Source organism: Triticum aestivum, chromosome 6B (genome assembly GCF_018294505.1).
Source record: "Triticum aestivum cultivar Chinese Spring chromosome 6B, IWGSC CS RefSeq v2.1, whole genome shotgun sequence".
In the NCBI taxonomy this organism is placed as follows: domain Eukaryota; kingdom Viridiplantae; phylum Streptophyta; class Magnoliopsida; order Poales; family Poaceae; genus Triticum; species Triticum aestivum.
The window spans coordinates 476,403,974-476,421,065 of record NC_057810.1 but is presented as its reverse complement, the minus strand read 5'-3'; the positions used below and the strand labels follow the sequence as shown (position 1 = coordinate 476,421,065).

Here is a 17,092-nt window from a genome sequence, read left to right as displayed (position 1 = left end):
CGGTGCTTCTAGGACATATGCTTTCTTGGCAGCTATGAGGATGATCCTCAGGTTCTGGACCCAGTCCGTATAGTTGCTGCCATCATCTTTCAGCTTGGTTTTCTCTAGGAACGCGTTGAAGTTCATGTTGACATGAGCGTTGGCCATTTGATCTACAAGACATTTTTGCAAAGATTTTAGACTAAGTTCATGATAATTAAGTTCATCTAATCAAATTATTTAATGAACTCCCACTCAGATTAGACATCCCTCTAGTCATCTAAGTGTTACATGATCCGAGTCGACTAGGCTGTGTCCAATCATCACGTGAGACGGACTAGTCATCATCGGTGAACATCTCCATGTTGATCGTATCTTTCATACGACTCATGTTCGACCTTTCGGTCTCTTGTGTTCCGAGGCCATGTCTGTACATGCTAGGCTCGTCAAGTTAACCTAAGTGTTTTGCATGTGTAAATCTGTCTTACACCCGTTGTATGTGAACGTTAGAATCTATCACACCCGATCATCACATGGTGCTTAGAAACAACGAACTGTCGCAACGGCGCACAGTTAGGGGGAACACTTTCTTGAAATTATTATGAGGGGTCATCTTATTTAACCGTCGTTCTAAGTAAACAAGATGCAAAAACATGATAAACATCACATGCAATCAAATAGTAGTGACATGATATGGCCAATATCATATAGCTCCTTTGATCTCCATCTTCGGGGCTCCATGATCATCTTCGTCACCGGCATGACACCATGATCTCCATCATCTGTCTCCATGAAGTTGCTCGCCAACTATTACTTCTACTACTATAGCTAACGATTTAGCAATAAAGTAAAGTAATTACATGGCGTTAAATCATTGACACACAGGTCATACAATAATTAAGACAACTTCTATGGCTCCTGCCGGTTGTCATACTCATTGACACGCAAGTCGTGATTCCTATTACAAGAACATGATCTCATACATCACAATATATCATTCATCATTCATCACAACTTTTGGCCATATCACATCACAAAGCAATTGCTGCAAAAACAAGTTAGACGTCCTCTAATTGTTGTTGCATCTTTTATGTGGCAGCAATAGGGTTCTAGCAAGAACGTTTTCTTACTTATGAAAAAGCCACAACGTGATTTGTCAACTTCTATTTACCCTTCATAAGGACCCTTTTCATCGAATCCGCTCCAACTAAAGTGGGAGAGACAGACACCCGCTAGCCACCTTATGCAACTAGTGCATGTCAGTCGGTGGAACCTGTCTCACGTAAGCGTACGTGTAAGGTCGGTCCGGGCCACTTCATCCCACAATACCGCTGAAGCAAAATAAGACTAGTAGTGGCAAGAAAGTTGACAACATCTACGCCCACAACAGATTTGTGTTCTACTCGTGCAAAGAGAACTACGCATAGACCTAGCTCATGATGCCACTATTGGGGAACGTTGCATAAAATAAAAATTTTCCTACGTTCACCAAGATCAATCTATGAGTTCATCTAGCAACGAGAGAGGGGTGTGCATCTACATACCCTTGTAGATCGCGAGCGGAAGCGTTCAAGAGAACGAGGTTGAGGGAGTCGTACTCGTCGTGATCCGAATCACCGGAGATCCCAGCGCCGAACGGACGACACCTCCGCGTTCAACACACGTACGGTCAGCATGACGTCTCCTCCTTCTTGATCTAGCAAGGGGGAAGGAGAGGTTGATGAAGATCCAGCAGCACGACGGCGTGGTGGTGGATACAGCAGGGATTCCGGCAGGGCTTCGCCAAGCGTCTGCGGGAGGGAGAGGTGTAGCAAGGGGGAAGGGAGGCGCCAAGTGCAAGGGTGCGGCTGCCCCCCCTCCCCCCTCTTTATATAGGGACCCCAGGGGGGCGCCGGCCCTAGGAGATCCCATCTCCAAGGGAGGGGGGCGGCGGCCAAGGGGGGTGGCTTGCCCCCAAGGCAAGTGGAGGCGCCCCCCACCCTAGGGTTTCCAACCCTAGGCGCAGGAGGGGCCAAGGGGGGGCGCACTAGCCCACCAGGGGCTGGTTCCCCTCCCCACTTCAGCCCACGGGGCCCTCTGGGATAAGGTGGCCCCACTCGGTGGACCCCCAGGACCCTTCCGGTGGTCCCGGTACAATACCGGTGACCCCTGAAACTTTCCCGATGGCCGAAACTCAACTTCCCATATATAATTCTTTACCTCCGGACCATTCCGGAACTCCTCGTGACGTCCGGGATCTCATCCGGGACTCCGAACAACTTTTGGTTTGCTGCATACTAATATCTCTACAACCCTAGCGTCACCAAACCTTAAGTGTGTAGACCCTACGGGTTTGGGAGACACGTAGACATGACCGAGATGGCTCTCCGGCCAATAACCAACAACGGTATCTGGATACCCATGTTGGCTCCCACATGCTCCTCGATGATCTCATCGGATGAACCACGATGTCGAGGATTCAAGCAACCCCGTATACAATTCCCTTTGTCAATTGGTATGTTACTTGCCCGAGATTCGATCGTCGGTATCCCAATACCTCGTTCAATCTCGTTACCGACAAGTCACTTTACTCGTACCGTAATGCATGATCCCGTGACCAGACACTTGGTCACTGTGAGCTCATTATGATGATGCATTACCGAGTGGGCCCAGAGATACCTCTCCATCATACGGAGTGACAAATCCCAGTCTTGATCCATGTCAACCCAACAGACACTTTCGGAGATACCCGCAGTATACCTTTATAGTCACCCAGTTACATTGTGACATTTGGTACACCCAAAGCACTCCTACGATATCCGGGAGTTACACGATCTCATGGTCTAAGGAATAGATACTTGACATTGGAAAGCTCTAGCAAACGAACTACACGATCTTGTGCTATGCTTAGGATTGGGTCTTGTCCATCACATCATTCTCCTAATGATGTGATCTCGTTATCAATGACATCCAATGTCCATAGTCAGGAAACCATGACTATCTGTTGATCAACGAGCTAGTCAACTAGAGGCTCACTAGGGACATCTTGTGGTCTATGTATTCACACGTGTATTACGATTTCCAGATAATACAATTATAGCATGAATAAAAGACAATTATCATGAACAAGGAAATATAATAATAATCCTTTTATTATTGCATCTAGGGCATATTTCCAACAAGTCCACCATACCTACCTATGGATTGAGTAAGATCCTTCAAGTAAGTTGTCATGTTGCAGGCAATAAAAATTGCTCTTTAAATATGTATGTATTAGTGCAGAGAAAATAAGATTTATACGATCTTGTTATGGAAGCAATAAAAGCGACGGACTGCATAATAAAGGTCCATATACAAGTGGCAATATAAAGTGACGTTCTTTTGCACTAAGATTTTGTGCATCCAACCTTAAAAGCACATGACAACCTCTACTTTCCTCTGTGAAGGGCCTATCTTTTACTTTATGTTTTTACTTTATGCTTGAGTCAAGGTGATCTCCACCTTTCCCCTTTTCATTTTATCCTTTGGCAAGCTCCTCGTGTTTGAAAGATCTTGATATATATATATATCCAATTGGATGTAAGTTAGCATGAATTATTATTGTTGACATCACCCAAAGGTGAATACATTGGGAGGCAATACAATAAGCCCCTATCTTTCTCAGTGTCCGATTGAAACTCCATAAGCACAAGTACTGCGTGAGTGTTAGAAATTGTAGAAGACTACATGATAGTTGAGTATGTGGGCTTGCTGAAAAGCTCTATTCTTGACTCTTTCTGATGTTATGATAAATTGCAATTGCTTCAATGACTGAGATTATAGTTTGTTAGTTCCCAATGAAGTTTCTGAACCATACTTGACATTGTGAATTGATCGTTACTTGAGCATAAGGAATCATATGATAAAATCTATTTATGTTGTTGTTATAAGAATGATCATGATGCCCTCATGTCTGTATTTTATTTTTATCGACACCTCTATCTCTAAACATGTGGACATATTTTTCGATTTCGGCTTCCGCTTGAGGACAAGCGAGGTCTAAGCTTGGAGGAGTTGATACGTCCATTTTGCATCATGCTTTTATATCAATATTTATTGCATTATGGGTTGTTATTACACATTATATCTCAATACTTATGGCTATTCTCTCTTATTTTACAAGGTTTACCATGAAGAGGGGGAATGTCGGCAGCTGGAATTCTGGCTGGAAAAGGAGCAAATATTAGAAACCTATTCTGCACAGCTCCAAAAATCCTGAAACTCCACGGAAGTCAGTTTTGGAATTAATAAGAATTATTGAGCGAAGAAACTACCAGAGGGGGCCCACACTCAGTCCAGGAGGGGGGGGGGGGCGTGCCCAACCCTACTGGGCTCGCCCCTATGTCTCCTGGGCCCCCTGGTTGCCCTCCGGTATCCATCTTCTGCTATATGAAGGCTTTTACCCTGAAAAAAAATTAGAGGCAAGCTTACGGGATGAAACTCCGCCGCCACGAGGCGGAACCTTGGCGGAACCAATCTAGAGCTCCGGCAGAGCTGTGCTGCCGGGGAAACTTCCCTCTGGGAGGGGGAAATCATCACCATTGTCATCACCAACGATCCTCTCATTGGGAGGGGGTCAATCTCCATCAACATCTTCACCAGCACCATCTCCTCTCAAAACCCTAGTTCATCTCTTGTATCCAATCTTGTATCAAAACCACAAATTGGTACCTGTGGGTTGCTAGTAGTGTTGATTACTCCTTGTAGTTGATGCTAATTGGTTTACTTGGTGGAAGATCATATGTTCAGATCCTTAATGCATATTATTACTCCTTTGATTATGAACATGAATATGCTTTGTGAGTAGTACGTTTGTTCCTGAGGACATGGGTGAAGTCTTGCTATTAGTAGTCATGTGAATTTGGTATTCGTTTGATATTTTGATGAGATGTATGTTGTCTTTCCTCTAGTGGTGTTATGTGAATGTCGACTACATGACACTTCACCATTATTTAGGCCTAGAGGAAGGCGCTGGGAAGTAATAAGTAGATGATGGGTTGCTAGAGTGACAGAAGTTTAGACCCTAGTTTATGCGTTGCTTCGTAAGGGGCTGATTTGGATCCATATGTTTAATGATGTGGTTAGGTTTACCTTAATACTTCTTCTATAGTTGCGGATGCTTGCAATAGGGGTTAATCATAAGTGGGATGCTTGTCCAAGTAAGGGAAGTACCCAAGCACCGGTCCACCCACATATCAAATTATCAAAGTACCGAACGCGAATCATATGAGCATGATGAAAACTAGCTTGACGATAATTCCCATGTGTCCTCGGGAGCTCTTTTCTCATTATAAGAAATTGTCCAGGCTTTGTCCTTTGCTACAAAAAGGATTGGGCCACCTTACTGCACTTTATTTAATTTCATTACCTGTTACTCGTTACAATTTATCTTATCACAAAACTATCAGTTACCTACAATTTCAGTGCTTGCAGAGAAAACCTTACTGAAAACCGCTTGTCACTTCCTTCCGCTCCTCGTTGGGTTCGACACTCTTACTTATCGAAAGGACTACGATAGATCCCCTATACTTATGGGTCATCATCACCTTCAAAGTGTAAAAATGGGTCATGTCTCTGCCTCCTCATCTCAGCCATCCTAGCCATGAAATCCTCATCTTGCTCCAAGTCAGAGTCATCTTCAGTTAGTAAAACAGGAAGTTTTCTTTTAACTGCCTCCACCCTCTCAACACTCTTCTTATGCTTCTTATACCTCTGTATTTTATTCCTCCTCTTAAGCTCCATAGTTCTTTCCAACTCCTCTTGCTCCAAATCAACATCTCCTGCATTTCCCTGATCCATATCTTGTGCCTCCTGCTCATCAACTTGTGCAACTCTCCTTGTTTTTTTGGATGGTGACCTGTACACCACACCTTCCTCACTGACCTCATACACAGTCTTCTCTCCAACACTGCCTATAGGGATCTGCTGCTCACAAACATGACCTATGTTTAAATCTCCAGGTCTGGGCTCACTACCCCTAACTACTGTCAGATTAACTATGGTCTGATCTCCGTTGGCAATGTGGTCTAGCATCTCATCAACCTTGTCATCATCACAGATCTCTTCCAAACCAGCTACTCCCAAGCCAGCATCCCTAACAAAGTACATGTAGTCATCCTCTCCATAGCCTGCTGTCTCTATTAGTGTTATTAGATTCAGAAATGTTATGTCTGAAACACACATGGTCCTTTCCAAATTGTCCCTGTCATGAAAGTGGACCCTAACTTCCCACACATCATCACACGAACTACAAAGCAAAGAAGCTACACATTAATTTCTATGCATACATTTCTAATAATTAAAATCAATAACAAACTGAAGTATATACAGTGCACAAATAAATATTACAAATTACTAGGTGAACCTGATACATATTCAGTTAACTAAAATCTTTTGAACACTAAAAAAATCCAGTTAAGTTCATACATACAGTTTCAATATTTAGTTAACTATTCAGTGCATATTCAGTTAACTATTCAGTGCATATTCAGTTAAATATTACACTAAAAAATTCAGGTAAGTTCATACATACAGTTTCAATATTCAGTTAACTATTCAGTGCATATTCAGTTAACTGAAATCTTTTGAACACTAAAAACATCCAGTGAACTATTCAGTGCATATTCAGTTAAATATTACAAATGAGAAAATTCAATTAACTTAGTACACTATACACTATATACAGTGCATATTCAATTAACTATTGACACTAAACAATATTCAGTAAACTGAAAACCTTTTGTACACTGAGAAAATTCAGTTAACTTCATACACTGAAGCAAATTCATCTATCTGATAGGATACATATCAGAGGTTAGACTACAAACAATAATGACCTACAGTTCATTCAAATCGAAGCCTAACTATTGAATTATGAGAAATTGAACCCTAACCCTAGAATCCACAGTAAAAGAGGGGGAGAACTTACTCAACGCCACCAAATGCAGAAGCCCATTGATGGCTACCAGTCGGAGTAGCTTGCACAGCACGGGCAAGAGCGCCGGCGGCGCGGTACTCAAGCGACGACGACGGCGCTCTCCTCTTCGGTGCCCAACTAGGGTTTGAGCTGCCGCACACCTCCTCCACTTCGATCGATTCGCCGCCGGGAAGCAACCCTCCGCTGCAGCCTCCATCCACTCCCCCGCCGGCGGCATCCACTCCCCCGCCGTCGTCAGGGCTCGCAGTCGCCATGGAGCATGGGGAGAAAGAGAGACAGAGGAGAGTAGAGTGGTGAAAGGGGGAGAATGAAGTGGATAAGGGACCCGTGCTGTTTTGACCGAGAAGGCGCGTCTGTCGCCACTATAGCACCGTCACACGGCGTGAGCTCGTGGGCGCCACGTCCTCAAAATCGGGCCCCACCTGTCATAATAGTGCTTAAAATGCCCCAACAGACGATTAGGTGTTTTCTGCAAATGATTAAGACCAAAATCAGTGTTTTCTGGCACAAAATCGTAGAAGAGTCTTTTCTGCAACCCTAGATTTCAATGTGGTGATTTTCTGCAATTCACTCGGTTTATTGGGCTCATCTCATTTTCTTGGCTTTTCCATATTATAAGTATTATTTTCACTTCTTTCCACCACATGTTCACATTTCAGGGCGGGCAAGAGGTGTGCACCGGCGGTGGCGCCGTCCTTCGTAAGAAGACCGAAGAGCTTGATCGAAATCGGAGTGTAAATCCATTGCAGAGTTGCAAAGTCGTCTTTCACGCAGATGGGATCGACAAGTGGTGGTGCTAAATGTGAGAGAAGGCAGAGTGCCTTTACCGGCGGCAGGCAGAGCGTCGTCCCCGGCGGCGGGGGCAAGCGCTGAGCTATGAGGGCCCAGCGCTCCTTGCCTCAGGCGGTTCACCAGGAGGCGGACGTCGAGGTCGCCGTTGAGCTGCCTTGCATGGCGAGTTCCGCCGTGGACTCCTCCCTTTCTTTGCTCCCATGCTAGTGCAGACCATATAGGCTGAAGAGATCCGACAATTTTAACAACGGATCATTTGTAGTTGTAGCTGCTATAGGCTTTCTTCTCTGATTTTTAGAACAGATTTGAGGACGCAATCAACTCAAAGAATCATGTATTGTTGTGAATTATTATAACCATACTATTCTTGAAGATTCCTTATACTGGTAAATTGGTTTATTTTTTCCTCTTACAAGGAGTGGTTGTCTGCTTGTGGATGCAAATTTTGGAATCCAGTGAATACTAGTTCAGTTGTGCAGGGATTTTCTGAATTTTGACAAGTGCAGCGGCCTTGGTGCTGTGTTCTCTGAATTTTCAGAGGTGCAGCGATTCTAGTTGTTCAGTGCAATACTAATGCAGGCTTGGGAAGATCAGTATAGTTCAGTGTAGGCTTTGGAAGATCAGTATAAATTAGTGTAGTACGGGTGAGTAACAGAGAATGGTACGCATGAATTTGACAGACAAAATTTTTACTCAGCTATATTGAAGTAAACATGGTACTAAAGCATCACTAACATTTCCTCGGACAGTGGACATAAAAGAACATTAACATTTCCTTGGCCTAGTGCTACACAAAACTATGAAGTCAGACATAGAGGTTCGTTTTTTGACAATTTTATCTAAGCTCAATGAAAATACAACTGAAGGAATGTCTCAAAATCTTTTTCAGATGACCTGCCAAACATTTGACGTTAATGGCATCTCCAAAACGAACCCTTAAATCTCCCGCAAGCGTGCGGATCGACGGACGAAGTCTCCATCCTCCCCTCTTTCTTTGCATCCACTTTCTCTCTTAGCGACGCCGCCGCTCTAGCACCCAGGCTGCATGTCAAGCCACTCTCGGACCTCCGCGACCTCCACCACTACACAAGGCCTCCACGCCGCTTGTCCTCCACCGCCGGTCCACACCTCTTGCCCGCCCGCCGTCGCACAGGTACCATCGGCCCCTATTGTGGTCACCACGCCCGACAAGTGTTTTGTGAAATGCCCGTGTTAGTTTTTTTGTCCCTTCTTTGAAGCAATGGATTTGGACATGAAGTACATATATAAGCACTACGTTGAGTCGTCCGACGACTCGTCCGATGAGGAGAACTACATGGATGAAAGACATGAAACAAGTATGATGTAGGTGGTTCTCACAGACGTGGGGCAAACAAAAGAGCATGTTCTCAATTTCAAGGGATTGATCAAGGGTCATCAGTGCTCAATCGGAACAACGCACGAGGCCATTTGACGTTGATGGACGACTACTGTGCCCCCGATGAACTATTCGCTGACAATTTTCGCTGATGCTTTTAGATGCGAAAAAATGTCTTCGATTGCCTCTACCATGGCGTCATGTCCTTTGATGACTATTTCATCTTGAAGAAGGATGTCGTTTGAAGGATTGGATTCTCTGGTTATTAGAAGTGCACGGCCGCATTGCGGATTCTTGCATATGGCGCCATCGCAGATTCGTCGGACGAATACCTACGAATGTCTGAGAGAACATGCAGAGACGCCATGGTCAAATTTGCTACTGTCGTGATCTCATTGTTTGGACCACGGTACTTGAGAGAACCAACTATCGCAGTCACCGGGAGGCTCTTGGCAATGTCCGAAGCAAGAGGGTGGTCAGGTTTGCTCAGATCTCTTGACTGCATGCATTGGAGATGGAAGGACTGCCCAAATGCTCTAGAAGGGCAATACCAGGGCCATGTTAAGAAGCCATTTGTCATTCTTGAAGAAGCTACATCATAGGATCTCTGAATTTGGCACACTTTCTTTGGCATGCCCGACTCTCACAATGAGATCAATGTATTGTAGTGGTCTCCATTGTTTGCTAGGCGGACTGAAGGGAAAGCTCCTCCTTGGAACTATACTGTTAATGGACATGAATACAACATGGGCTACTATCTTGTTGATATCTATCCTCCTTGGGCTACCTTTTTGAAGACCATCTATGAGCCAATTGGTTAGAAAAGGTCTTACTTTGTGGAAAGACAATAAGCAGCTAGAAAGGATGTGGAGAGGGCATTTGGAGTGCTCCATACCCATTTCGAAGTTGTTTGTGGACCTACTAAATAAAGGAATTTGTGTGATCATGCACAACATGATCATGGAGGATGAGTGTGAAGATGTTGCCGCAACTCTTGAATTTGAGAACATGAGTGATCCTATCAAACTTCCATATCAGAATCTAGCCACATTTGATGAGTTTATTCAAATGACCAAAACATTTGGCATTGAGCAACTCAAGAAAGATTTGATTGAGCACCTGTGGGTGATTAAAGGGGACAACTAGAACATATGTGCCTGTTGATTTCAAATTTCAACTATGTTAATTTGAAAACTTTGTTGGATTGTAATATTTAAGTTAGAACAAAGATTTGATATGTGGTTATTTTGAGCTTGTGTACTTAAAAAATAAAGGCGGAAGATTTGCAGCCAGCTTTGGATGGTCGACTCTCGCATCATTGTTCGGACAGGTCCCCACTGGCACGCGGACAGATACAATGTCTGGTTTGGGGGTCAGTGTTGGAGATGCCCTAAAGCTACAATTAAGTATGTTAGTCATGATCTGGATACCTATTTCCGGTATCAACACCAACATATTCAACCTTGAAAACATAAAGCAGATACAATACTGTTGGTGCAAATGGTTTGTCCCCTTGTATTTTGAAGATTGTTGTCAGAAATAGGTATGGACTGATTTGTTTGCTAGTGCACATAGAGATAAATAGTCCATGCAAGCCAGAGGAGAATGTTGTATTCGGTGTGAAGTTTGAAGAACTACATTGAAGATTATCTGCGTAGTATAGAAGGATGAGCTACATTTTGAGAAGATGTGAAAGTGAGAAGATTGTATCGAAGGAATTGACCTCTTAACATCATTGCTGACGTGAAGCAATATTCGTTTGGTTCGTCCGAGGAAGAATGACTGCAATCGAGAAGATTGAAAGCGAAGTGAAGATGTAGCATTCCTTTCACCGTTCTTCTATCTCTTATCTGAGTCCTAGGACCAACATACTATTAAGAGCGGTGTAGGTTCTCTAAGCTTAGGTACGCTGTGATGCTTAGCTGCAACCTATGAAAGACTGAGAGAAGTATCTTTGTGCTCCATATGAGTACTAATGTCTACTAGAACTACGTCGGTATCTCCACTACTATTAAACAATCAAACAAGAACTTTCTTATGTGCACCCAAAAATTAGTACCACAAAACATACGAACCAATCAACACCACACAATTAGTCCCACATGTCCTAATCTAACAGCCATCATTGATCTAATACCTCTACGATGTGCACTTAGCAAATTCCTATGACTGACCGTACTCCACCACCGGAGGAATATTCCAAGTACCAGCCCACGTCCCCTACACACGCAATTGTGATCGCAAACTAATAAGGAAACTCAACTAAATTAGCTTCCCTCGCCCTTGATCAGGGTGCCTCCCACCAACCCCGTCTCCTGCCCGCATCGATACCTCGCGGCACTGCACCGCTCGGTCGCCTCCCTGCAAGATCGCCACCGCCGATTGTTGCTGCTCACAGCGTGTAATCCGTCAGCGAGATAGCGGGCGCCCACGAACCTGCCCTTGCAGTGTGGCCCATCCGCAAGATAGCCACTGCCCAGGAGCCTGCCTCGGCACCCGCGGAGCCGCGCCCGCCCTGCACGTCCCCTGAACCAGCCGGCCACACAAAGCTATAATTCTTCCCTACCCTTCTTCAGGTTCAACTTCTTCCTTTCACCTATTGCAACATTATACAGGATTAGAATTTTCAGAATAGAGTTCTAAAAAACAAACAGTTGCACAGCATAATGCTATAAGCCGTTCGTTTTATATCTGTAATTAATGGTTTTCTATGTGGAACATGGTTAGTGTTTTGACTACTGCAATTTTGTAACTAACTGAATCATGCACCCTGTCTCCTTGGCTTTCTGAATTTACGAAGGTGACTTGAGTTGTCGCAGAACACCTACAATATTGGATTTAGCTTATAGAATTTACAAAGGTGCCAATGGTATTAATGTAAGCGCACATCATAGAACGAGCAAATTAATCATAATTAGTTTCAGCTCGGGCCTATGGCCAGTACACATGCACATACATATACACTCATAGGCATGTCAGTATGTGCCAAATTATAGAGTGCTACTCTGAAACTACAAAGTGCACTAAGATACCAACAGATACATACATACCTGATGCGTGCTCAAGGACATGCCAAGACCCCAGGCAGATACATAAATCTGAAGATACATGAGTAAGAAGCAAGATAACAGTCGGTCATTACATAATCAAAAATAGATATTATCTCCATCTCCACTATTATTAAACAATCAAACAAGAACTTTCTTATGTGCACCCAAAAATTAGTACCACAAAACATACGAACCAATCAACACCACACAATTAGTCCCACATGTCCTAATCTAACAGCCATCATTGATCTAATACCTCTACGGTGTGCACTTAGCAAATTCCTATGACTGACCGTACTCCACCACCGGAGGAATATTCCAAGTACCAGCCCACGTCCCCTACAATTATGCAATTGTGATCGCAAACTAATAAGGAAACTCAACTAAATTAGCTTCCCTCGCCCTTGATCAGGGTGCCTCCCACCAACCCCGTCTCCTGCCCGCATCGATACCTCGCGGCACTGCACCGCTCGGTCGCCTCCCTGCAAGATCGCCACCGCCGATTGTTGCTGCTCACAGCGTGTAATCCGTCAGCAAGATAGCGGGCGCCCACGAACCTGCCCTTGCAGTGTGGCCCATCCGCGAGATAGCCACCCAGGAGCCTGCCTCGGCACCCGCGGAGCCGCGCCCGCCCTGCACGTCCCCTGAACCAGCCGGCCACACAAAGCTATAATTCTTCCCTGCCCTTCTTCAGGTTCAACTTCTTCCTTTCACCTATTGCAACATTATACAGGATTAGAATTTTCAGAATAGAGTTCTAAAAAACAAACAGTTGCACAGCATAATGCTATAAGCCGTTCGTTTTATATCTGTAATTAATGGTTTTCTATGTGGAACATGGTTAGTGTTTTGGCTACTGCAATTTTGTAACTAACTGAATCATGCACCCTGTCTCCTTGGCTTTCTGAATTTACGAAGGTGACTTGAGTTGTCGCAGAACACCTACAATATTGGATTTAGCTTATAGAATTTACAAAGGTGCCAATGGTATTAATGTAAGCGCACATCACAGAACGAGCAAATTAATCATAATTAGTTTCAGCTCGGGCCTATGGCCAGTACACATGCACATACATATACACTCATAGGCATGTCAGCATGTGCCAAATTATAGAGTGCTACTCTGAAACTACAAAGTGCACTAAGATACCAACAGATACATAGATACCTGATGCGTGCTCAAGGACATGCCAAGACCCCAGGCAGATACATAAATCTGAAGATACATGAGTAAGAAGCAAGATAACAGTCGGTCATTACATAATCAAAAATAGATATTACTTTTATATTACCAGATTTATGATGTAGTGGACAGAAAAAATCCATGAAAAAAAAACAGCGCCAGCTAAAAAATATCATAAGAACACTAAATCAAGTCCTCTTGAGAAATTAGTTCTCTAGCTATCAAAGCAACAGGTCTATGAAATCAAAGCATTACCCCTGCCAAGATCATCATCAGCATCACCATGGACGTTAAATAGCAGGGCCAACAACTTAATGTGGTCCAATAAGGGGATCTGCCATTCAAAATTGATTTTAATGTCAAAGTAGAACTCTGCTGAAACACAATATCAAGAGAAAGGACAGTGTACTATGTTTGCATCTAATGGTGGTGTTCATGATTAATTTCCACAGTTTCCATGCTTCTCAAAATTTAATGGCATGAATATTCACATGAAGGTGAAGGTATGACATCTCCCAATAGTGCGGGGGCGCGCACCCCATTTCAGGATATAAGCAACAACCAGACATTGGGTAACTATCATCAACCAGTTCCTACTTTGCTCTACTGTTTTGCTGTTGCTTATGTGCTAAGTTGCGGTATGTATTTATAACATACCTTGAAGAATTGAAGAGGCAGAGGAAAAAAAAGTATTATGCACGCAATAAAGATGATATTCTTAAAAGACGTCGTGAAGCCCGTGAGAAGAAAGAGGCTTCAACAGCACTTCTTAATGACAGGAAAAATGGACCACATACACCCCTGGCCATGTCCCAAGGTAAAAGTGCCCTTGTACTGCATGCTTATTTATTATTCAGATAACTGATGAGATGCCATGTACCAAGGTAAAAATGCCCTTGTACTGGATGCTTATGTATTATTCAGATAACTGGTGAGATGCTAAACTAACTAGAATGTATCATAGATGTAGACCCTAAGGATCTGAAGAGGCAAATGGAGAGGGAACGGTAATTAATGGTTTTTTATGTGGAAAATGGTTAGTGTTTTTGGCTACTGCATTTTTGTAACTGACTAAATAATGCACTCTATCTCCTTGGCCTGGTGTCAAAACAGTTGGCTTCCAGAATTTATGAAGGTGACTTGAGTTGTCGCAGAACACCTGAAATATTGAATTTAGCTTAGCGAATTACAAAGGTGCCAATTGCATTAACGTAATCACACATCAGAGAACGACCAAATTAATCATAATTAGTTTCAGCTCCATGATGTTACAATGAATTGTACAAATCTGTATAAGCCCACTTTTTGCACACATGATGATTGAGAATGTTCATAATTATTTAGAACTGAAAAGATTTGAAGTACACCTGATCCATTCTAAACACTAAAGAAGTTGCACTTCCTACTTTCAGAGTGTAAAATGGTGCATTTGAATGTCTGTTTGTTGGAACTATGCAGTTTGATTTAGTAAACAAATATGCCTATCACATGAAGGAATGTTCCATACAATTCCATGAATTTCTTAGAACAATGAAAACACTGTGCAATGCAACTCAGAATCAAAACATACTCTTCGATTTATACTTGTTGCTCCCATCCCCTTTCAGCACCTCCTTTTCCTCCCTCGGGAAATCTGAACCATTAAGGGCCTTACCATCAACATAGCCACCAATTAAGCGGAAGATTTCTCATATAACAGTCTTGAAAGGCAACATTGTAACACAAAACTCACTTTCTAGAGATTAAACCAGACACTCATTCATGGTAACCACCATGATGAGCTTAATAGTATTACAAAAAGAATTGCGAGTTTTGCACTTCTTGTTCCATTTTAGCTCTTGAGAAACACATGACACTGAATTCCTCTTCAATGATAATTCTCCAACTTTCTTTCTTTCATGAAGATAATCTATCATCTTTTGAAAAGATACTGTATCATGCTGACTCTTGGATCCACTCACAACCAGAAGGTGCAGCAATCTAGAGCAGAATAATAGTCAGTTAAATCAGCATTTATAATAAAGCCCTATAACCCCGCAAAAAAGCCCTATAACAGAACAATTATACACAGTCTTGGGAACATTCATGGTGATTTCTCAATGAGGCGATGCACCTGGCGAAGAACCAAATTGACGGGGTGGAGGCGTGGAGCAGGTGGCAGGGTTGGAGAGAGGGACTTACCTGGACCCAGACGACCGCACGGGAGAGGGTGGAGAGGCTCAAGGCGGCGACGGAGAGGGCATCAGGAGGAGGGAGGGGCCCAGCGTCGCCGGCGAGCATGCCGACCTCAAGCGCCTTCTCGAGCACTTCGGCGAACGGATTCGGAGAAGGTGCAGGGTAGAGCAGGCGCGTGCGAGTGCCACACCTCCACGTCCACCTCCGCCGGCGCCTAGCGCTGGCGCGAGCATGCCGAGCTCGAGGGCCTCCTCGGCCACTTCCTTGAGCGATTCCACATGAAGGGGAGGAAGAGCAGCTGCTGCGAAGGGGAGCCGCAGACTGACCAGGAAGCACCGACAGTGGTGACGAAGGTGAGTGGCGGCCAGACCAGGGAGCGCCGGCATTGGTGACGAAGAGGGCCGGCTGTGGAGTGAGGGGTGTGGCCACCATGGGAGAATGGGGAACGGGGAGAGAAATGTGAGGGACTGAGGGGGCGATGGGGAGGATAACTAATGTTTTTTTAAAATAAAATTAGGCACTGACCAGAGAGAGCTTGTGACTGTGCGCCTTGTCCAAATCAAAAAAATTATCTTCTAAAAAGACCCATTCTTTTTTATCCGATTCCCCTGCATGCCTGCCATCCTTTTTATCTTCTAAAAATCATCAGCGTTGGTTACTGTCATTTTTGTTTGATGATTTTAAAATTTGTTATATGAATCTCCATAAAAGTTGATAATTTTTTTGTTGAATATATTTAAGTTAGGTCATCGTGTAGTCTATGGATGTTAAGTTTTATGGAGTACTTCACATGAGATATTTTTTCTGACACTCCTACACATGTATTTTTCGCCACTTATCATTATACTTATTCTATGTTGTACCACTATTTCGAAGCTAACTCTGGTTTCTATTTTATTGGCTCATACGACAGATTGTAAATCAAAGATAGCTGTCATTTTAGTGGACTTAAATTATGATAATTTAAGAAATTGAGACATAAAAAATGATGCAAACAACACAGGTCCCACGGATTGTATGTTACATGTGCGATCATATTGTTTCGTATAAGACACATTTAAATGGTTCGATAAAAATAACTTGCTAACAGAGAAACTATATTCAAAATAAATGTTTTTATAAGAGTTAGATTATGATACGTGCGTTGCACGTGCACACTTACTAGTTTTCCCAAATAGGAAGGGATGATGCAGTATAGCGACGGTAGGTATTTCCCTCAGTGATGAGACCAAGGTTATTGAACCAGTAGGAGAACCTCCTCACACCACGTAAACAACACATGCACACAAATAACAAATACTCGCAACCCAGCGTGTTAAAGGGGTTGTCAATCCCTGCCGGGTACGGCGCCTCAAGATAGGCAAATAACGTGAGGTAAAAGTGGTAGATAGGATAAATATATCGCGGAACAAATAAATTGCAACAAGGTATTTTTTGTATTTTTGGTTTAATAGATCTGAAAATAAATTTAAGGGAAAATAGATCGTAAAGGCAAATATGATGAAAAGAGACCCGGGGGCCCGTAGGTTTCACTAGTGGCTTCTCTCGAGAAAAATAGCAAACGGTGGGAAAACAATTACTGTTGGGCAATTGATAGAACT

The 17,092-nt window shown here is 43.4% G+C and overlaps 1 protein-coding gene across 5 annotated transcripts; it reads right to left on the bottom strand.

Annotated features, from left to right (window-relative positions):
* Positions 1-11,080: 11,080 nt before the first annotated feature.
* On the bottom strand, positions 11,081-15,949 carry LOC123137546 (uncharacterized). Of its 5 annotated transcripts, XR_006468345.1 has the most exons (9): positions 15,498-15,949; positions 15,049-15,296; positions 14,887-14,949; positions 13,572-14,475; positions 13,302-13,349; positions 12,691-12,847; positions 12,134-12,181; positions 11,520-11,679; positions 11,081-11,444 (listed from the first exon to the last, which is right to left on the bottom strand). XR_006468345.1 is itself a non-coding variant. In XM_044557338.1 (7 exons), the coding sequence occupies exons 3-7, from the start codon at positions 14,911-14,913 to the stop codon at positions 11,633-11,635; spliced, it is 249 nt and encodes an 82-aa protein (XP_044413273.1). In that variant the 5' UTR covers positions 14,914-14,949; positions 15,049-15,296; positions 15,498-15,949; the 3' UTR covers positions 11,081-11,632. The 5 variants fall into 5 exon arrangements, 2 of the variants coding, with proteins under 2 accessions (XP_044413273.1, XP_044413272.1); XR_006468346.1 differs by having other exon boundaries at positions 11,081-11,679; positions 13,572-13,650; XR_006468344.1 differs by having other exon boundaries at positions 11,084-11,679.
* Between the last annotated feature and the right edge of the window lie 1,143 nt (positions 15,950-17,092).